Source organism: Trifolium pratense, linkage group LG2 (assembly GCF_020283565.1).
Source record: "Trifolium pratense cultivar HEN17-A07 linkage group LG2, ARS_RC_1.1, whole genome shotgun sequence".
Taxonomy (NCBI): Eukaryota; Viridiplantae; Streptophyta; class Magnoliopsida; order Fabales; family Fabaceae; genus Trifolium; species Trifolium pratense.
In genome coordinates, this window is record NC_060060.1 from 4,482,065 (window position 1) to 4,504,229 (window position 22,165).

General features: G+C 33.2%; 3 protein-coding genes across 6 annotated transcripts; all 3 read right to left on the reverse strand.

Annotated features, from left to right (window-relative positions):
- Nucleotides 1-1,384: 1,384 nt before the first annotated feature.
- Nucleotides 1,385-5,562, reverse strand: LOC123908148 (serine/threonine-protein kinase PBL34-like). Its single transcript, XM_045958688.1, has 6 exons — nucleotides 4,947-5,562; nucleotides 3,936-4,312; nucleotides 3,707-3,842; nucleotides 2,686-2,822; nucleotides 2,474-2,597; nucleotides 1,385-2,205 (listed from the first exon to the last, which is right to left on the reverse strand). Exons 1-6 carry the CDS (start codon nucleotides 5,128-5,130, stop codon nucleotides 1,700-1,702), a joined length of 1,464 nt encoding a protein of 487 aa, XP_045814644.1. The 5' UTR covers nucleotides 5,131-5,562; the 3' UTR covers nucleotides 1,385-1,699.
- Nucleotides 5,563-8,164: 2,602 nt separating this feature from the next.
- Nucleotides 8,165-12,247, reverse strand: LOC123910203. Of its 3 annotated transcripts, none has more exons than XM_045961286.1 (3): nucleotides 12,098-12,247; nucleotides 9,728-10,145; nucleotides 8,165-8,828 (listed from the first exon to the last, which is right to left on the reverse strand). In XM_045961286.1, the coding sequence occupies exons 2-3, from the start codon at nucleotides 9,988-9,990 to the stop codon at nucleotides 8,267-8,269; spliced, it is 825 nt and encodes a 274-aa protein (XP_045817242.1). In that variant the 5' UTR covers nucleotides 9,991-10,145; nucleotides 12,098-12,247; the 3' UTR covers nucleotides 8,165-8,266. The 3 variants fall into 3 exon arrangements, with proteins under 3 accessions (XP_045817242.1, XP_045817241.1, XP_045817243.1); XM_045961285.1 differs by having other exon boundaries at nucleotides 10,641-12,230; XM_045961287.1 differs by having other exon boundaries at nucleotides 12,093-12,224.
- A 2,085-nt stretch (nucleotides 12,248-14,332) lies between these two features.
- Nucleotides 14,333-21,955, reverse strand: LOC123910180 (plasma membrane ATPase 3-like). 2 transcript variants are annotated; one of them, XR_006810139.1, is made up of 22 exons: nucleotides 21,578-21,928; nucleotides 20,975-21,094; nucleotides 20,592-20,690; nucleotides 20,188-20,325; nucleotides 19,923-20,057; nucleotides 19,636-19,815; nucleotides 19,184-19,390; nucleotides 18,838-18,957; nucleotides 18,632-18,751; nucleotides 18,131-18,253; nucleotides 17,940-18,044; nucleotides 17,712-17,856; nucleotides 17,142-17,306; nucleotides 16,758-16,996; nucleotides 16,605-16,637; nucleotides 16,429-16,510; nucleotides 16,050-16,210; nucleotides 15,705-15,890; nucleotides 15,314-15,496; nucleotides 14,900-15,078; nucleotides 14,483-14,700; nucleotides 14,333-14,450 (listed from the first exon to the last, which is right to left on the reverse strand). XR_006810139.1 is itself a non-coding variant. In XM_045961248.1 (21 exons), the coding sequence occupies exons 1-21, from the start codon at nucleotides 21,629-21,631 to the stop codon at nucleotides 14,604-14,606; spliced, it is 2,871 nt and encodes a 956-aa protein (XP_045817204.1). In that variant the 5' UTR covers nucleotides 21,632-21,955; the 3' UTR covers nucleotides 14,333-14,603. The 2 variants fall into 2 exon arrangements, 1 of the variants encoding a protein (XP_045817204.1); XM_045961248.1 differs by having other exon boundaries at nucleotides 14,333-14,700; nucleotides 21,578-21,955.
- Nucleotides 21,956-22,165: the final 210 nt, after the last annotated feature.

A 22,165-nucleotide genomic window follows, 5' to 3' on the forward strand; every position in this document is an offset into this window, starting at 1 on the left:
AACCATCTCTTTGCTTTGTCTACCTCTTCCTCGACCTCTATTGGAATTTCTTCCTCTCCCTCTACCAGATCCAGATCCTCTTCCTTGTGAAACTTTCAAAGCTTGTTCTTCTGTGTTCACTTGTGGTTTTGCTGAAGGTTTCTTCATCCTTCCCTCATGCACAATTAGACTACTCTGCAATTCATCAATTGACATTGTAGTTACATCATTGGATTCCACAATTGAACACACCACATAATCAAACTTTGTCACCATGGATCTCAGGATCTTTTCAACAATTGCAACTTCTTGCAATCTTTCACCTTGTGCAGACATTCTATTTGCAATAGCTAGGGTTCTTGAAAAGTAATCTTCCACAGATTCTCCTTCCTTCATTTCAAGAACCTCAAACTCTCTCTTCAGAGCTTGCAGATGAGCTCTCTTTACCTTTGTAGAACCTTGATACTTTCTTCTCATCGCATCCCAAATACTTTTGGAGGAATTACGATCAAGAATCGTATCAAGAATGGAACGATCGATCGATTGAAACAAGTAATTCTTCACCTTCAAATCCTTCAGCTTGCTAGCATTAGCAGCTTGAATTTCTTCAGCTGTGGCGTTTGCAGGTGCCACCGTGACTCCATCTTCAATTGAGGACCAAAGTTCTTTGGAACGAATGAGATTCTCCATGAGCATTGACCAATGGTCATAATGTCCATCAAACTTTGGAACACGAGACTGTGAGTGTTTGGATTCATCCATTAATGGATCAAGGAAGAAGCTTGAAGAAGAAGCTTGAAGATGAAGAAGAAGCTCGCGCGAAAAAAAAAACGGTTATAACGGTTTTCTTGAGAAAACTGCAGTTTTCTCTTTTTTCTCAGGTTTGAGATCTTTTAGGCTCTAGATACCACTTGTTAATTGCAAAGTGGAATCTCTCATCTTATTCATCATAGGCAATGCCTTATATAGGCTTATTTACAACTCAATTGTTTAGACTAGCAAATTGGCCAAGCCAAGCCCAAGCCCAACAGCAGGCCAGGCCAGCCTTGCGCGCGCGCCTGCAACATGCTGCTTGCTGCACAAGCCAAGCCACACAACACTAAGCCTAAGCACATAAGCCTATTCCTAACACATATGATATATTATTATTCATTGTACCAATGATAATTAGTAGCAACAATAATTTCAACGCTGTCATCGCTGATTATTTTAACAAAACATTATGAATGATACTGCACACATATTTAAGTTGTTCAAAACTCTAACATGTTCCTGAAATGTATATATTGTAAAATTCTATCACTAACATGAGTTAACAATTAACACCACCTTTTTCTTCTTTACAAAAATACATCATGAAAATGAAGAAAACAAATGATAAGGTGGAAGGAAAAGTGCTCCAAAGTTCAGAGAATAACATTTTCTCATTTGAAAGCTAAATATACATGACAGTTTACTCTTTCCATTCTATCAATCCAGTACTTAAGATACTATTAACTGACACAAACAACGGTAATAATTTGAAAAAATAAAAGTGATTAAATGCAATTAAATGTATTGATGTCGTGTTGGAATCATACATTGACACACCTTCAATCTTTAGAGTCCGTTAGGTTTCAGAGAAATTCTCCAGATAAAAAACAGTTGATGTTGAAATGATGGCCTAATTTGAGTGAACTGAATGAATAGGATAGTGAATTGAAGTTACTGAACAACGTTCTTACGCAATAGGTTTTGGAGACTTGCTATGACGCGGAAACGGAGAAGCATGTCCATAATGTGAACTCGACAAGGTCCTTTTCGGCTGACCCTTTGGTAAAGATACTATATCAGTTCTAATACCGTTTTTAGAATTCGGCATGGACATGGTCCGATCAACACGCGCAATCTTGAATTGATGAGATGATATGGCCATATCCTTAAGGTTTGGCAAAGGCTTTAAAGCTTGAACTATTTCGCTCATCAAAGGTCTAGATTTTGGGTCGCGGCTAAGGCACTGAGAAGCCAGCTGGGCTGCTTTCTGTGATCCTTTAACTGAAAAGTGACCTTCAAGACGGGGATCGATTATTCGGTAGAACGACCTCCTGTCTCCAAGTACCGGTCTAGCCCACTCCACCAGATTATGCTCTCCTTTTGGTCTTTTCTTGTCAATAGCTCGTCGACCGGTGAGCATTTCGAGTAGTACTACTCCAAAGCTGTAGACATCACTTTTCGATGATAAATGTCCTAAACAAAATAAGCCATTTCAGGTTAATATTAAAAGTGTAAGTGTATACCTGTACAAAATAAATATCAAAATACCAATTACAAGGTGTGAATATTTTACGTAAATAATAGAATTATGACAACCCAATGAGTTATAAAAAGCAAGAGTTTAAGCTAAATAAGCAAATTCCTTATACCATTGGCTATCATCAGTCAGAATTATGTCGTAAAGTATTCAGTTCAAGAAATGCTAATACTCAGAAAGGAACTAGGAAGGGTCAAAACTTACCCGTCATCACATATTCCGGAGCAGCATAACCGTACGTTCCCATAACTCTTGTTGATACATGTGTTTTTTCCCCCTCAGGAGCATCTTTGGCAAGTCCAAAATCAGAAAGCTTCGCATTGTATTCCTAAAAGAATTTTAGCATTGAGATTTTGTGTTGGAGGATGAATAAGAAATTATTTAGAACTATCTTGCTTATTTATTTACTTACATACCGCATCTAATAGAATATTAGATGTCTTGAAATCACGATATATCACGGGCCTTTGAGCTCCTTCGTGGAGAAAAGCAAGACCTTTAGCAGCACCAAGTGCAATTTTCATTCTGATAGACCAAGGTAGAGGCAAGGGCCCTTCATCATAGAGCATGGTTGTTACTTGACAAACAATTAATCCTCATGTATGAAATTATTTTACGATCATAGGGAAAACCACAAAGAACAAATGCATTACTGGAAGAGGACCATTTTACTCTAGTTTTTGGACTCCAAAAATTACTTGGGAATCAATTACTGCATTAATAGACTCTATTTGGATAAACAACTTAATTAGACAATTATCATATAACTGCTGACATATAAGCTATTTCTATAACAAAAGATAAAATAAAGTCAAACTATTTTCATGTAAACCATAAACTATAATCTATTTTCATAAGCTATCCTGGATAGTTTATGCAAAGAAGCTGAAAATAGATTATGTACATGTCATAAGTTGTTTCTATTAGCTTTCTAAAACAGTCTCACAAGTGATTAGGTTGGTCGATAAGCTCAAATAAGTAAATCCAAACAGGCCTATGTGCATTGCATGCGGTCTATGAATAGGGAAATGAGTTTTATGTTTCCTTAGATTCTAAATTGAGTTGTGCTGGTTAGTTTTCTATCTAGAGCTAGAACTATAGTTACTTAGACTTTTCATGAAAAGTTAAGCTATGTAGCTCAAGGGGACGAATGCAATCTTTGGTTAATTTCATGTTTGTATTAGAAACATTAGTACCATCAACAATAATCAAGCTCATTTAAGTTAGCAACGCTGAAAAGTATTAAGAATGTCCAGGGTTATGCCTGATGCTAAAAGAAATCTCCTCCCCTAACAGATTAACTGCTAATATTTGCCTATCGAAACAAAAAAAATCAGCCAAATTTCAACTCGAGAGTATATTTATCAGGTGTGAGGACATGATCGAATTGTAAAGCAGTGAAGACATACAATAGAAATAAAGAGGTTAGTAATGTACTTCTGAAGAGGTGATTCTCCAAACTTCCTCGCGGCATAAACTCGTAAACCAATAATCTTTGGTCATCTTCAATACAGAAACCTATCAACTTAACGAGATTAGGATGTACAAGATCGCCGAGATAGTTTAATTCAGCCTGAAAAGTAGTAAAGAAGAAACAAATGAGAATTGCGAAAAAACAAAAACATTTGAAGGAAATTTTTGATAAGGATATATAAAAGTTTCATACAAGCCATTCTTTGTGACCTTGATGTCCATTGTGGTTAAGGATCTTGACAGCAACCGTAAGTCCGGTACCCGGTTTCACAGGAGCAGTTCCATTCTCTTCAATCCAACCTTTGAAGACACAACCAAACCCTCCTTCACCTAGAAGACTCTCTGGTCTGAAATTCCTAGTTGCTACCTTAAGTCCATTGAATGTGAATTTTCTTAAACAAGAAGCAACCTTTAATTCCTCACTGAATTTCGAAGTTGAAGATATACTTTCTCCATTACTAGTTGTTGTAGAAGAATCTACAAGACCATTTGATTCCTTTGTGTTTGTTTCAGATGCAGATTTATTTTCCTCTGATTGAATTATTACCGACTTAGTATTATCTTTATCACCTAAAAACAAGAAGGAATAAAATGACTACTATTACATTATTTGACTTATTTGAGTTTATCTACGTGCATAAACACCTGTGACACTGTTTAGGAGAGCTTACGAAAATAACTTATGACATGTCCATAAGTTGTTTTCATCTTTTTTCATAAGCTCTCTATGATAGCATACGAAAACAACTTATAACTTATATGAAAACAATTTGACTTCACTTTTATCTTTTGTTATAGCTTATAGCTTTTTTCACAAACACTTAATTAAGCAACTTATCCGAACAGGGCCGTAAATAGCATCTATTAAGGTCCTGCTTATAGCCAAAACATCACAATCCAGAAAAATAAAATGACCCAAACAACTTTTACAATTTCTTATATGATTTAGTCATGTTTAGATTAACAATGAGTCTGGTAAAATTACAATGACACGGTGATTTTGTCGAAGCTAAAATATAGTTTTTTGACATAATCACGGTGACACACTGTGATTCTGCCAAATTCACCGAAATCTAAACAACTTATTAATAATGAATCTAATGAACAAAATAATATATCTTTTTATGTATCCACCAAAAATTGATGCCAAATAGAACATAAAATTCTAAATCTAAAAAACTATATCATATGAAAAGAAAATTACCAATTTTTGTATTAGTAGTGCCATTGCAACATATTGAGCTATCAAATTTTGATCTTGAAGGTATACAGCATCTAATAAAACTGAATCTAAAGCAACATCTTCTCTTTTTCTTTGTAACATCATCCTTTGACTTACCAACTTTCAAACTTCCTGCTTTAATTACATTCTTATTTCCAAACCCCATCTTCTAAAAATTGTTACTACAAACAATTTTCCATAATAAAAAGTCTCAAACTTTATATTAAAAATAATTAAAAAAATTCAACAATTCATATCTTCAAAGAAACTCATCATCATATCCACTATACAAAAAAAAGAACAACATCATGGTATTGAAACATCATAGTATTAAGGATCAATGAACACATGTAAAACAAAAACAATAAAAACAAAACAAACCCATTTGTGAAATGAGACCAAACTCCAAAGCAAAGTGGAATTTTGGGGAGAGAGAGAGAGAGATGAAGGGGAAAGCGGGAGAGAGTGCTTGTAAGAGAGGGAAAGTTTTTTCCACTAGGGGCAGTTTGGGCAGGCTTGAATTATGAAAAGTGGGAAATTGGGCAGTATGGGCAAGAGAGAGAAAAGGACAAAGAATTTTCATATTATTTTTTTGTCTTTGGAAATAGTAATGCTACTTGTATAGTTTATTGCAACTCATAATCTATGACTTTGATTTTGCACTTTGAATTATTCCACTCATAATGTTCTTATTTCCATGTGGCAAAAATGTTTATAAAAAGCCAAAATAATAATTTAAAAAAATGAAAAACAGATTATTGAAATTAGATGTACTTTTTTTTTTAAGGAAAAAATTAGATGTACTTATGATTTATTTATTTATTTACGAGTTATTCCAACAACTTTTTTTAATACTCGTGATTTTTAAAAAGATTTTTATAAAAATGACTAGAGGAAGTAGTTTATTCAATTGACAATATAGATATTATTATTTGTTTGGTTAAATATTTTTATTTAGGTTCAAATTTTATAATTATGTGTCTGAGTTTTAGTTTTTGATGTTTAACATTTTGACTATGGACAAAATAAGAATCACATTTTTAGGAATACTTAGATTTTAGGAATACATAGATAGAGAATAATTATACTCTTGCTTGTTACAAGTTTGAGAAAAATATTTTTTGGTGTCGAAATTTTTTTATTTATTTTTCACAAATTATGTGTCAAAATTCTTAAGAATGGAATAACTTCCACAATTCACATGGATTTATTCTTATGTGAGAAGGTGACAATGTGCATTCCAATAGAATTTTATATAATTTTTTTAAAAAAATAAATATAAAGGCTAAATTTTTTAGAAATATTTAATTATGTGTCAAGCACTTTTATAGAAAAATACTTGAGAATCAAATTTTCATTTGTATATTTTCAAGTAAGTTATTTAAAAAGAATTGGCATAGAATGAAAGGAGTTTACAAACGACAAGATGCCTGCTAGTAAAACCAAGCATAAAAAGACTACCTAAAGTTAAGACTCTTTTTCGGGTGTTATCGGTTTGGATTGATACCTTTCTTACCTCAGAACAATCAATGGGAAATATTGTCATACCATTGAGGGGCTAATGTGACCATCCATATAGCATAGGCGGGCTAGAGGATACATTATAGCTCAATGTATCTACCAGTTTTAGGTGAGGCTATTCGGAGATTTGGGGCGAAAGTAAGTTACTCTCGAGAGTAATTTTTGAGTCGATGATACAAATACCCCCTTAATTATAATCAAACGTTTTAAAAGATATAATAAGGATTGTGATTATTTACAATTAAATTATTTTATTATTTAATTTGAATTGCTGAATTATTTTATTATTATTCTTAATATAAATATGGTTAGATATATTAAAATATTTAAAATAATAAAAATATATTAAATTAAAATATTAATTTAACTAATAAAAATTAGTGATACTTTCTGTTTATCGTGTTATATTCAATATACATTGATTGGAAAAATTAAATCTACTTTTCTAAATTAGAATTTTGAGATGAAAACATTAAAATATGTATCAGTAACATAGTAGTAGTAAGAAAGAACACGCAATAATAATTTCATAAAAACAAAGAATTCAAAATTATTAGGTGAAACCTATTCCATATATTGACAATAGCACTCATTTGCAGGCTAACTTTTTTGAATATTATGTAATCCAATTCACAAAGGAATATACATTGGAATCAATCATTGTCATGGTGCCTATGCCTTTAAAAGGTTCGTTAAAGTCACTATGTAGCCGATAAATGTCACTATTATATGTATTTTATATATTTTTTGGTAACATTTAATTAAATGTATTTATACTACCTATGCATACAGACTAGTATTTTTTAATTAATAATTAACTAATTTTTTTTTACAAAAAAACTTAGCTGTTAATATTTTGGAGAATATAAGAAAATATGTAACATATTATTATTATTTAATCTTCTGAATATCAGAAAAAGAGATTTTAGTAATCTGGAGCTCAATTGAACTTAAATTAGAACATTTTGAGTCACTAGATCTTTAGAAAATATACAACATATTCTTATAAAGTCACTCTATCTTTAGAAAATTATTTAATATATTTATGATTTTTATATATGCTTAATAGTTAATTTTTGCAAAGCAAATATTCAATTTTAAAGGTTTAATTCCCTCGAGTGTTTTCTACCGGATGCAATTCTATACACTAAATATATATACTTCAAACTAGTTTAATTTAGTAAACATGATTCAAAGAAAGAAATACTGTTTTTTTATTGTTGTAGTGAACTCCAATTGAAAAATGCCAAAGTCAAAGAGACTTCAAACACACAACCAAACAAATACATTTTTTGTCTAAAATAAAAAATGTTAGTATTATTAGTATATGTTGCGAATGAGAATTTAACTCTAAATATTCTTATCACTCTACTCCTTAACTCTCTCACCCCAACTACCGACGCAACCTTAAAACTCAAATGTTAGCTTTACTTGATTCACACTGCCACGAATAGGACGATGCTTTGAACCCTAGCTTAAATCGGAGGCGCTATTAAAGTATCTCAAACCCGAATCGAAACAACCATAATTCTAGTAAAAGCACTTTTGCTCAATGTGAGAGGGAGGGAATCAATTACTTATGCCTAGAAACCATGGCTGCCAAGATGATATATCTTTGTATATCCTAACCTGCCAAACCAGCATGACAGCACATAATGTATTACCAAACTCATTAGACATAACTGATAACTCCAATGCAACATATATCAGCCTTTGAATTGAATTAATATACAGAAATGCAGAGAGGTTAACTTTAGAGTTACAAGGAACACACATAGAAGTTACCGAAAAGACACTTTGCTCTGAGCAATTTCTTTTAGACTGGTCCATAATTTTTTCCGTCTTTTGCTTACTGTGCTCTGAGTATTTGCTACTTCTACTCGTGCAGATACGCTTGGAGTTTCAATTGCGTTCTTTGACGTAGAACTATTTCTCCTTCTCTTCTTTCCTTCTAACAAGTTTGGCGTACTTGTTCTTGGCGGAGTTTCCATGCCATTCAAATTGGCGACATCCTTCTTAACTACAACTTTTGAAGCAAACCCATGTATTTCACCAGCTTTATCTTTGCTTACAACGTGTTTCTCTAGTTTTGAAGATTCATGCACGACTGGTTTTGTATCGGGTGTTGATTCTAAGGATGATTTACCTTTTGTGAGGCATATTTTTCTTAAATGTCCCTTAGGCGTACCTTTCTTGAGATTCTGATGTGAACAGAAATGGCACTTGTACACAACATTGTTTTGGGTGATGCTACCAAACTTCTTGTGCCTATGTCTGACCTTTGATCTATTATTCTCAATTCGCACAGTTGAATTAAAGCTGGGATGAAGAACAGTTTCGCACCTGCCGCGAAATCAAAGAATGCTAAAACATGTTTCATGAATCTTACAAAACTTCCAAGTATCAAATGCTAAAAGATTACCAAAGAAGAAAATCTGATAAAATATGTATAGTTAAGTAAAAACAAGTGATATGCACAAAAACATAAGCTCATACATACATCATATACAAACTTCAAAATAAATTAAGATTTAAGTCATAAATCAAAATAACAAAAGAAAAGTGGCTGCCTACACATAGGGGACAAATATAGTGATTGGATACACAAAGTTCATGAGCAAGCTGAGACTCATCAAAATGAATTGGATTCACGTCTAAAATACATACTCCCTCCGGTCACTATTTTAAGCAAAAAACCACTTTTTAGGTTCATTGGAAAACTGATGTATCAGGTTTATAATATATGCCAGATTCGTCAGTTTTGCAATGAACCTAAAAAGTGGTTTCTTGCTTATAATAGTGACCGGAGGGAGTATGACAGAGAGTCATATCAATAACTTTCAGTTTTGTTTTGAAATGAAATATGACAGATAACCATGGAACTTTCACATAGATGCTCTTTGATTCTACCAAATTGCAATGTCAACAAATGATTCTACAAAATACCACATGAATTCTAATTCTAACCCTTCAAAACATATGGTAAGAAAGCCAAACAAGTATGTAGAATTGATACTTCATATTAAAGGCATGTCCACTGTCCGGCACAACAGGGATACATGTAGTTACATTAAATTACTTCCACTTTTCAAATGATTACCGATGTCAACGTGCCGGTATGGTGTCAGTGTCAGACTGTCAGTGCTATAAAGTGACTACTTAAACTTAATAATGGCACTGAAACACACGCAAGGATAACTGAACACAGAGAAAGCAAAAACACTGTAAGAAAAAACACAAACCTTTGGCAAATGATTAAAGAAGAATCAGGAGGTACTCCAGCGGCCTCTGAAACAGTGGCCAAATGGTGACCAAAGAAAGCAGCCAAAGACGGTATGTGAGGGCCAGTTGCGGTCCACACCACAATCTTTTTCAAGTTTTCAATTCTCAAATGTGACTTTGTGTTAGTGATTGGCCTCATTTTTATTTTTCCGGTGGCTTCTTCTCTTAAAGTAACATGATTTTGAAATCCTGACACTGATTTTGGGGTGTTTTTCTTCCCCATTTATCCAGCAATCAATTGAATTGGACTCGATACTGTATATTCCGTCCTTTCGATTGTTGAGATTTTCAAATTTGGTGAATACGAAGAAATAGAAGTATTGCTAGTTGGGATGGCAATTGCTGTGAGTACCAGCTCTTGAACAGCGCGTAGTTGAGCTGCAGCGATGGAGTGAATAACACAGATTAATTATAACAGTAAAAATAACACAAATACGGTAAACATACACAAAAGTAGTTTAAATTTACAATAGTCATATTATGTATTTGTACAGATGTTATGTTTGTTAATTACTGTTGAACAGAACATGATTTTGATTACAGTTAGTTTTGTTAGCTTGATCCCTATATAATACACAGCATAATTATGTTAATTCAATTAAACATTTTCAGAATTTTCATAGATCAAAGCACTTTCCCTTTCTGGTTTATCAAATCTTTCACAGTTTTCCTCTATTGCTTCAAATTTCAATACTAACATGGCATCTACAATTTAACCAGACCAGAACCCTAACATCACAATTAAAAAATGATGAACATATTCACAAATCACAAGATAGAATCACAGCTCAGCACACAGAAAAAAGCATAACAGGTTCAAAATTGATGGATAAATTGACAAGTCACAATGTTCAAAAGACTCAATTTTGATACCTAGAGTGTGACAACCATGCTTCCATTGGTTCATCTAATGAGATCCTTCTCAAAGACTCCATTGTTTCAAAATGGTCTCAATTGTTACAGTCCCCTCAAGGTCTTTGAGGTTTCCTACTGTAAATATTAGTGACCTATCCTCACCTCTCCTAATAAATTCCATCGACCTTCTAATCTATCAATCCACCGATATCCCCATCGCCTGTTCTACCTTTATCACAGTCATCTAATTTTGCCAACCCTGCTAATCCTACCTCGTCTACTCCAGGACTTTGTTTCTTCCATCCTTGCCCGGTAACTCCAGACAATAATCCTATGTTGACTAGATCCTGAATCGGCAGTCTTAAAAAAGCATTTACTCACTCAAACCGAGCCATCTAATGTAAAACAAGACTTGGCTCACCCTTAGTGGCTAGCTGCAATGCAAGAAAAATACTCGGTACAGACCTCACAGTGTTACCAATTGCAGATTGCGGAATATGAATAGTGGTTTGTTCTAATTCTGCTATTTAACATTGCTATAGCACCACTATAGCCGCTATTTCCAATATGCAATAGCGCTACAGCGCTACTCTGAAGCACGGACACTCCTCGGATTAGGCGTGTCCCGGTGTCGGACACCGACACTTATAATTACATTAAATTGTGTCATTTTCTCATATTATTATTGGTGTCGACGTGTTAGTGTCCGTTTCTGTGTCCATGCTTCATAGGTTGCGTACCAGAAACACAGCCAACTCACATAATATGGTCACCAATTCAGCAAACATGAAAAGAAGGAAATACACATATCCTAGTTAACCTTTGTGATAATTGCAGATAGCTGGTAAAACAGGTACTGGGCTAATTTAAATTGGTCTATTTAAGCTTATCTACTAATAAGCACTTCTGAGTTGTGACACTGTTTGGAGGAACTTACAAAAACTGCTTATGCTGTGTTCATAAGCTGTTTTCAGCTTATTTCCATAAGTTCTCCATGATAATAGCTTATGAAAACAGCTTATATATTATATGAAAAAACTTTGACTTTATTTTATCTTATGTTATAAAAATAGCTTATTCATAAACACTTATATGATAAGCGCTTATGCTATAAGCTGCAAAATAAAGTTCATCCAAACAGGGCCATAGTCATATAGAAATAATCCATAAGAGTTGGACCAGTTTGGATTGACTTATTACTTACGAAAAATAACTTACGCAGATAAACAAGATTTTAAGTTAATTTATAAATTCTCACCAACAAAAATTGATAACCTATCTTCATAAGTTGTTTTTTTCATAAACTACATTGACAAACTTATAAATTATACACAAAAACTTATTCATTTGCATAAGCTATCTAACAAATCCTAATGAGAAAATTGTATGTATTTTCACATGTCTTTGGAAATTTTCTGTGAGTGTTGTTGATCCAAATATATATATAAGCATAAATACAAGATTAACGACCTTACCTCATCGGCGGTTGTGTGCGAAGACGGTGGCGCTGCGATTACAGCGCGAAAGAGAGTGATACGGTCAATTTTCAATTTTTTTTCCCTTTCCAAAACTCTATTCCAATTCCAATTCAAAATTTGTTATTTCACTAATCCAATTTTTATTTTATACGAAATTAATTGTAAATAACAGACTTTATTCAAAAATATAATAAAATAAAGTAAATAATAGTCTTAGATATAATTTTGGTCTTCTATCTTCTATTTTAAATTTATTTTTATTCTTTATCTTTTAAAAAATTTATTTTTTTTCGACGTAAACCGGATATTTCTACCTATAACCAAAGAAAATAATTTCTCAAGTCTTGTAGGACTTAAATAGATGAGAAATTCTCTGTAAGATTTTTAACACTATTGTATGCTCAAACTAGAGATCAAACTCAGAACTTTAATTAAGTTAGAAGAGATTCACGCGATATTGTTATTATTCCTAAACCTAAAATTGAAGTGCCCGTTCATCGGAGTCCTCCACAGGAGAGACGGGTGTGTTTGAACACTGATGGATTTTCGGAGGAAAAAGATTTCTTGCTGTAATAGCAGGATATAGTAATAACTATGAATCGTCCCTTATAATTTTAATGGTCGAGATTATTTTAACTAAAAAACACAATTTCAATCTAAATTGTCCGATATAAAATCGATGATTGAGATTGATAATTGTGTATAAATAATATTCATGAATTTTTTTGGGTAAATATATTGATGAATATTTAGTTCCCAATTGAGTAATTTCAATAGCCAAAAATTGATATTCTTTTGTAAAAAAAATTAATAAATTCAGTAAATTAGCATGACCATAGTAACGAAATATAAAAAATTTATGTTGTAAACTACCAATAAATTCTCTTAAATTCCGTTAAAAAAATAAAATAAATTCTCTTAAATAATTTTTTATGATCGATGTGGGGCATACTCACTTTTCCAAAATCTATAAGCTTCCTGGAAATTGCGTATATATAGTACTTCAGCACTCATAGATTAATAGTTTCACAGGAAATTTTAGTTTTCTAAGATAGCAATTTCTCTGATGTTTCTTGGTATAACATCATCATGAAAATATTGAACGAAGCATCTTTCAAATTTCCAAGAAGAAACCTTTGTGTTGTGTTCACTTTTCATACACATTTAAGCAAACTCAACACCTTAATCTTCTCATCACCAACACCCTTCTCCAACTCAATCTAACTCACAAATTCACCACCATCCATTCTTCTATTCTACATTCACAATTACATTTTTCTGCCGCTGCCCATCATCGTCATACTTAGCTCGAAAAATTAGTTTCTGCAGTTGCGTACAAAGAATATCACGATGAACACTCACAAAGAAGCTATTGATACGAATTCATCACAACTATTACCTTCTAATATTATGCATCCCAACAAAAAGTTTCAAAGTATGTTACCATTTTTTTGTTCCCTCAACATGACAATAAGTTGTGGAACAACACTCTACCGTGCATACAACAAAAATGACATTACTATGATAATGTTCATTATTTTTGTTTACTTTGGTTCCATTTTATTGGACTATTGGTCAAAATTGTATAAAAAATTATCTCAATCTGACCAATATTCTTCTAAGGGTCGTAACATTAAATTTGCAACATGGGTTTTGTTGAGTAGTATCATGTTGGGATTTGCTTGTGAGTTTTCAACTTTTATGAGTTTCAATGAATCTTTGTGCATTTTTGGAATTATAATTTTAGGCAATTCTTTGGTTTTTTATGTTTATTTTATTTGGGAGGGTTGTAAGAGTTGTGGTAGTAAAGGTTGTTGCATTCATTATAGTTATTGCATTGATAAGAATGCACAATATAAGGATCAGTATGAACCCTTATTTGGGGTTAAGGGTTTGGATATTGTGTGAATACCAAGAAATGAGAACTAGTTTCTTCTCATATTTAATATCATATGTAAAACCTAGTTCAACTGACAAATGTCGATATTGTTAAGTTGAACACTTTTATTTGAATTTGAACATGAGACTTCACAGTTGTGTGTGAGCGAGTTTGTGGTAGTGATCGTCACTTTGTCTACGTAAAAAAACACTTGTATAGGTTGTGAGGCGGGTTTATAAGAGTGTTTGGTTTGATTTTGATGACAAAATAAACATTATTATTATTATAGAAAATGTCATAAATGATTTTATATCTACAAGAGGTGACACAAAGACACACACAATCCACCAAAATTGCAAAGAACAAATATAAATTGCAAGGACAAGATGTGCCTAGCATTAAGCACTACCACCGACACATAAACCAGATACGACACTGACACACTGACACCAGTAACAATTTAAGAAATAGAAGTAACTAAAGGTAAAATCACATGTGTATAGGTGTTGTGTCAGACACCGATACATGTTAAACACCAAACATGTCTTTAATCTAAAATGTTGGCGGCATATTATACTCTATATACATCCACACCACTAAACAACATAAGCATAATGATACATTTTATACAGTGTATGCTTGCTGTATTGTATCAATATCAAGACCTTTCAATCTCACCACTGACTCAACATGGCCCTTCAGTGTATGCAGTTCTCTTAGTCTGCAAAACCAAAAAATGAAGTAAACATAGGTTTTCATTTAAAGATTCTTTATACTTGATTTCACACACAAGCTTATGATTAAAGCATCATCACATAAGTGTTAGGAAGAGATTATTTCAATAGCTTATGATATGTCTATAAATTCTTTAATTTCAACTTTTTTCTTTATAAAGATAGTGTGAGAGCATGCTTGCATACCTTACAATCTCTGCCCGTCTTTTAGCTTCTTCAGCCATCTGATTAAGTGCAGTATGATTTGTGCGTTCGTTGAATATCTTGGTCTCTGGGGTGTGAAGACCGTGAAGTGTCCTCTGCGCATGCGCCCATTTAAGTTCACGTTCTTCCTTTCCAAAATCTTTTTTTCTTGTAAAAGCAATCTGAAAAAGATTCCATTCAACTAGTTAAGTCATACTAGTCTTTATATAAACTATAAGCTGTTTCAATAAGCTATCATGGAAGAGCTTATGGAAATAAGTTGAAAACAACTCATGACATGTCATAATCTATTTCCATAAACTCTCTCAAACAATCTCACAAGTGATTATATTTAGTAAATAAGCTAATTCAACTAGCCCTTACTCTAATTTAATTGAGAGAGAAGAAAACACGTACCCTTTGTTCGATAACAAGATCCCAAGCCCGGCCACTCAATGCGTATCGGGTTATAAACTTGATAAAATCAAGCGGAATATAAAATATGAGATTATAAAGCCAAACAATACCAGCCCAACCCCATCCAATCCCTTCAATCGCAGCAAAACTCCAATTTGCATAAACTGCAATCAATGTAGCTATCTGAAAACCAAAGAAGATATGATCACATTGTTATATTCATAGCTATCAAATCAAGATTCATATCGTGAATTAGAAGAACTGGTTTCCATATTGTGAATCGGATAATATTATGAATCGAATATTATTAGTATCATAAGATACTGATAAGCACAATTATATTCACAAGTCACGACGAACACATGCCAAAATTAGTGTTGATTGCACTCACCAGTTGAGCAATAATGAAGGCTGCTACAAGTAACAAACCCGGACGCTCCACAAAAGACCAGCTCCGTGACCGCGTTACGAATATGAGGGCTTGACTAATTGTACTAACTTGTAGATATATTGCTGATGCAAGCTTTCTAATATCATCCCTATCCTTTTTCTGGAGACTCGAGACCCCGAAAGTGCTCTGAAAATTTCATAATGAGCATAAGTCTGTGTTATCGTGTCTGTGTCTGCGCTTCATAGGTATATTCCAACACAAGTTTCATACGGTCCTTCATAAATTGAACACACATGCAGATAACATTAATTTGATTATTTTTTAATTAAAAAGGTGGTTTCTTACCGGGAAAAAATCTGTTTTATATGCTGCCCAAAAGAAAATAACTGTCATCATAGCCAAATAACCGCCGAGAATTATTCCAGTTGTAAAGATTTCTGCCAGCTTCCAGCTATCTGGATATGGAGATGGCTTTACTCTATCCTTGGATATTGTCATGATGGTTCCTAACATAATCAACAAATCACAAAAGATTATGGACAGAAAAATTATAGTAAGAAATATGGTTTGTGACAATAATTAGTCTCTAATGGAGACCTAAATATCCATGACTTTGAGTAAATACATAATTTACCCCTCGAAATTGTAAAACAGTATCAACCATAATCATATTAAGTTGGTGACACCGACGATAAATTTGAAGCCAAGTGAATATGGTACTTACCATCATTAAGAATAGCAATAATCAGCACCATGAATGGTGGAAAATCAAATTGCCATATGAGAGCTAGTAACATGAAACCAAGCTGTCACATAAAAATTCCGAAGTCAGCAAGAACAAAATAGGAAGTTTTCTCTAAGAACAATGATTCATATTCATGCGAAGACTATTAAACTTACCACAATACGGATTGTGATTGAAACTGCATAAATCTGCACCAAAGGAATAAAATAAAATAAATGAACACATATGCGCGATTCGTGTAATTCATCCTAACTTCAAAGTGTTCAAACAGAATTTCATTGAATATTTAGAACTATATGTAGACTCACTGTGTAATTCTTCATTCTCTGGAATATTGCTCGACTCGTTAGCACGGCACTAATGATAACACTAAGACCTGGTTCGGTTAGAACAATGTCAGACGCACTACGAGCTGCATCCGTTGCATCATCAACAGCTATTCCAATATCTGCTTTTTTAAGAGCAGGAGCATCATTAACACCGTCGCCGGTCATTCCACATATGTGTTTCCTCGCTTGCAAACGTTTCACGATCTCATATTTGTGTTCTGGAATAAATAAACTCATCATGTCAAACAGGTGGAAGAAAAATACTTGAACAATTTTATCATATGAAAATAAATAAATAGAAGTAACTATTATATTTATGTTTAGAAATAGTAAGAATTTAGAGAGAAAGGAAAAATATTATACCGGGAAAAACACCGGCAAATCCATCAGCTTTTTCGATCAAATCATCAACTGGTAAAGCACCAATTACTTGATCCTTGTTCTGTCCCAATAAAGATGATGAAGGGTACATGTTAGTTCCCATTCCAAGACGGCGTCCTGTTTCTTTCGCTATTGATAGTTGATCACCTGGAAGAAATTTAAGCACATAAAATAATCATTCACATCAGAAAAACCAAGTGTGAAACATACTAATTCCAAATGTCCGAAAAATTTTACTCTTTCCATGTTTAGGTTATGACTTATGACAAGATTAGAACTTATCTGCGAACATAAGCACTTGTGAGACTGTTTAAGAGAGCTTATGTAAAAAACTTATGACATGCCTATAATCTGGTTTTAGATTATTTCCATAAGCTATTTAGGATAGCTTATGAAAACAGCTTATATAAAAATAGTTTGACTTTATTTTATCTTTTTTGTTGAGATAGTTTATACATAACCACCACTTAGTATATAATAAACGCTTATGCTATAAACTCTTAATTAAATTGTTCATCTAAATAGACTCAATATCATGTAGAGGACACACACCTGTTATCATTTTAACATTTACTCCAAGGTCTAACGCTCTTCTTATTGTCTCGGCACTATCATGTCTAGGTGGATCAAACAAAGGCATGAGTCCGACAAATTGCCAAGGTCTTCCCTGACTTTCTTTCTTTCCATCGGGAACTTCCTGAGATATAGGATATAATTATAAACAATGTAAAATGAATTTTCTCTCTCAAACTGAAAAGAAAGAGCATAATAAACATGTACCTGATAGGCTACTGCAAGAGACCGTAACCCTCGCTCTGCGAACTTATCAATCACGGCATGAACTCTACGTTCTATCTCTGACTTATTATGTGCCAGATTCAAAATCTAATATAAAAATAAAGTTTGAGTCACTGTCATTGTCATGTGGCAATATTAAACATAAACAATTACTTGGATCATAAGAAAGATACCTGCTCGGGCGCACCTTTGCTGACACGGTGCATTTTACCATTGCTGTCTATATAAGTTAGTGCTGTCCTCTTGTCAGTTGGATTGAAAGGAAGGAAATGAACCTCTTGAATACCGGCCCTTGCCTATTTTTTCGACAAAAAAAGGCTTCAAACGAAGATATTTGAGGTGAAAAATTGAATTTAATGGACTGTAATTCTGCAAAACATTATATGCATCTAATTACACATAAAGACACTAGACACAACACCGACAAGTAACACTGAGAAAACAGAAGTGATTGAATGTAACGACATCAGTATCATACGAGTGTCAGATACCAACACCACACGTGTCATATACTCGAAAACACTTTCAGCCTGAATTGTCTGTAGTACATAGACTACAACAAACACCATGACAACAGGGAATGCTAGTATAGGTTTTTTGAGAGAGAAAAATAGCAAATAGTAAGTTATATGTGATCATTTGGCAGCATGAAAAAGGAGATATTATTATTATACTTCTTTCGGATCACCCAACATCCCGACAATAGCAGCATCTATAGCATCTTGGTTTTCCACTCTGGAAGCCCGAGCAGCCATGAGAACAACAGTATCTGCGTCAACTCCTTTAGCAAAAATCTATACAAAACATGAAGAACACTTGTGTAAGACTACAACAACAAAAATCAGAAACCACCATAATACAAAACTTGATTATTACTAACCTCAATAAGATTCTTGTCAACAGATAGTTTATTCAAAGTCAAAGTTCCGGTTTTGTCGCTGCATAATACATCCATACCCGCCATCTCTTCTATTGCTGTCATTCTTTTAGTTATAGCACCCTGCAAAAATCATAAAATCATAACTAATAAAGGACTGATTTGGATTGACTTATTTGAGCTTATTTACCGATATAATATACGTACTTATGACTTATGAGACTCTTTTAGAGAACTTATGAAAACAACTTATAACATGTCCATAAACTGTTTTCAGCTGATTTTCATAAGCTCTGAGAGACTATCGTTTAGTTGATGAAAAGTGAAAACTTGAAGAACTAATGTTTACCTGCTGAGCTAAGCGGTGGGATCCGATGGCCATTGTCACTGACAAAACAGTAGGCATGGCAATAGGAATTCCTCCAATGAGGAGCACAAGTAGATTGTCAATCCCAGGACGATATTTCCGGTGTTGAATTGGATACATGACAATGATCTCAACCATCATTCCCACGGCAATTGAACATATGCAAAAGTTTCCTATGGAAGTTAGGACCTGTTTAAGGAACCGAAAATAATGTTAAGTATCAATGTAAAACATATTATATATAATCAAATATATTATATATATATATATATATATATATATGCTCAATTTATTGTTCAACTTACTTTCACATAAACGTAGCCAAACATATATCAATCTACCTTAAAATTGCTTTTAACTAAAAATCGATTTTTGTCACAGTAGAATCAAACACACACTTAGTTTACAGATTCACGATTTCACATTTGATTTACCTTTTGAAAATGACCAACTTGATTTGTGGAGTCAACTAGATGAGCAGCCTTGCCAAAGAAGGTATGAACTCCTGTTGCAATAACAACAGCTTCTATCTCTCCCTGCTTGCATGTAGAGCCGGAATAAACGCTGTCGCCAGGTCCTTTCGTGACTGGAAGAGACTCGCCTGTAAGTGCAGACTACAACCATCCGAAAACCAGAAACTTAGCGATGAACATATTAACGATGATGACAAACAAACATATATAGGAAAACAAGATAGCATAGAAAAGGCTACAAGATTCACCTGATCAATCTTCAATGGATCACCTTCAAGTAAACGAGAATCCGCAGGGATAATATCACCTAGCTTAACACTGATTATATCGCCGGGGACAAGAATACTAGCATCTTCCTCCACCCATTTCCCGTCTCGAAGAACCTGAATATATAATTACGGGTATTATTAACAAAACAATACTTAATATTAATAAAGTTTGAAAACGACAAATAAACATGAATAAGTTTTTTCTACAAAAATGTAAGTTAAAAAGAAACGAAGGGAGTAATACCTTAGCTTTAGGTGCTAGGCGAGCCATGAGAGCTGCAGCAGCATTGCCAGCATTGTTCTCCTCGATGAAACTTATAGTTGAATTGATAATAAGGAGTGTGATAATTCCAACAAAGTCTTGCCAATCAGGAGGTTTATTCTGAAGAATCAAGAAATTTTAAGAATACAGCGCCTAATAAAAAAAGCTTAATGTGCATCAGACACTTGAAAATAAAAATCATGGTCCACAACCGCAATTGTGACCACAATATAAGAGATTTTGAAGTCTGTGCAACGGCGTTACAACTGCAATTTTCGACCGCATCGGCTACATTTTGCTACAATATAAAGGTTCTCAGCATAACCACAACCGTAAATTAATTTTCTCAACTAAAAAAAAGTGAGTTAAAGTATGCAGCAGCTTACTCCTCCATTGGCCAAAGCAATAGCCATGATTGCTGCAGCTTCCATGACCCATGAGAGTGGATTCCACATAAATCCCAAAAATTTCAAAAACTTGCTCTCCTACAAAATCCACAATAGAAGACATAAAGCCAAAGTTTACAGAATGATACACTAAGCTTTGACACAAATACTGAAGACAACCTGACACTGACACGTCAACACAGATAGTACTTTGAGAAAAATGAATTTATTAAATGTAACCACATGTGTTGGTGCCGACATAAGTCGGACACCAGACAAACTTTCAATCTGAAGTGTCGGTTCTACATAAGATTCATTTGATAGTATCACATCTACTAACATTAATATAAGGAAACAAAAAATGATCTTTTTTAGGGAAAGACCTGTTTCTCCTCAAGTTTGTTGTGACCAAAGATGGCCAACCTCTCCTTAGCAGAATCTGTTGTGAGTCCATTTGAATTACATCTCAAAGTTTGAAACACTTCCTCAATTGGCACATTTTCCTACAAAGAAATTCAAGTAACTTAAGAACAAAAACAAAACACAAAGCAAAACCATACTCAAAATCAAAACTACTAGACAAAGTTACAACAAAAAAAAAAAAACAATAAAATGAAAAACACCAAAATTATCAAAACTAAACCCAGAAGCAATCACCAACCCCATAATATTTTAAAAGGAAATTTTTTTTTTTTTTTTATATTTTATGAACAACCAATTCTATGATCAAAGGTAAAATAATATTTTAATAAAAAAACACAATAAAACAAAAAACCATAATCAACACTAAATTATACAAAATTTCAGCAAAACTTAAAATAAAACACCAAAAATATAAAAAACACAACCCAGAAGCAATTACCAACCCAAAAACACATTAAATAAAAGTTTTTTATTTTTTTATTACACAAACAGTTCAAAAAACTCTATGATCAAGTAGAAAAAGAAACAAAATTCAAAACAGAGAAATGGGTGATTTTTGGTACCAAATCCACAGCTTCATTCAAAATAGCATGCATGGCTTCTTCTTTTTCAGTCATATTAGACAAAACCCAAAATTTATAAGCTATAAAGAAGTAAGCTTTATGCGATTATCCCTATACCCAGAAAATTCACAGAAAGAAAACAGAGAAAACAGAGCACTTTCTCTGTTTTTATTTTCTTCTTCCAAAATATATAGATATATAGACACACACATGTAATACATGTATATGTGATGTGTCGTTTACACTACTTTAGTGTTTTGTCTTGACTCTTAAAATGGCAGCTTTTGAAGGACAACATGGTAAGCATTTCACTATAAAGATTTTATGTACTTGCAGGTACACTCTGTTTTTCTACAATATTCTACTCCACAGTTACTATTATTAATATTATATTTGGTTTTTTAAAATATTTATATAAGGTTTGTTGAAATATTGGTATTGAAGTGAATCTTGTGATATATTGTACTCCATTTTTTGTTTGTTTCGAGGATAGGAAATTTTTGGTATGAAGTCATTTTTATATAGTATTTATTTATATAAGTTTAACTTATATAATTTTGTAAAAAAAAAAATAAAGTTCAACTTATA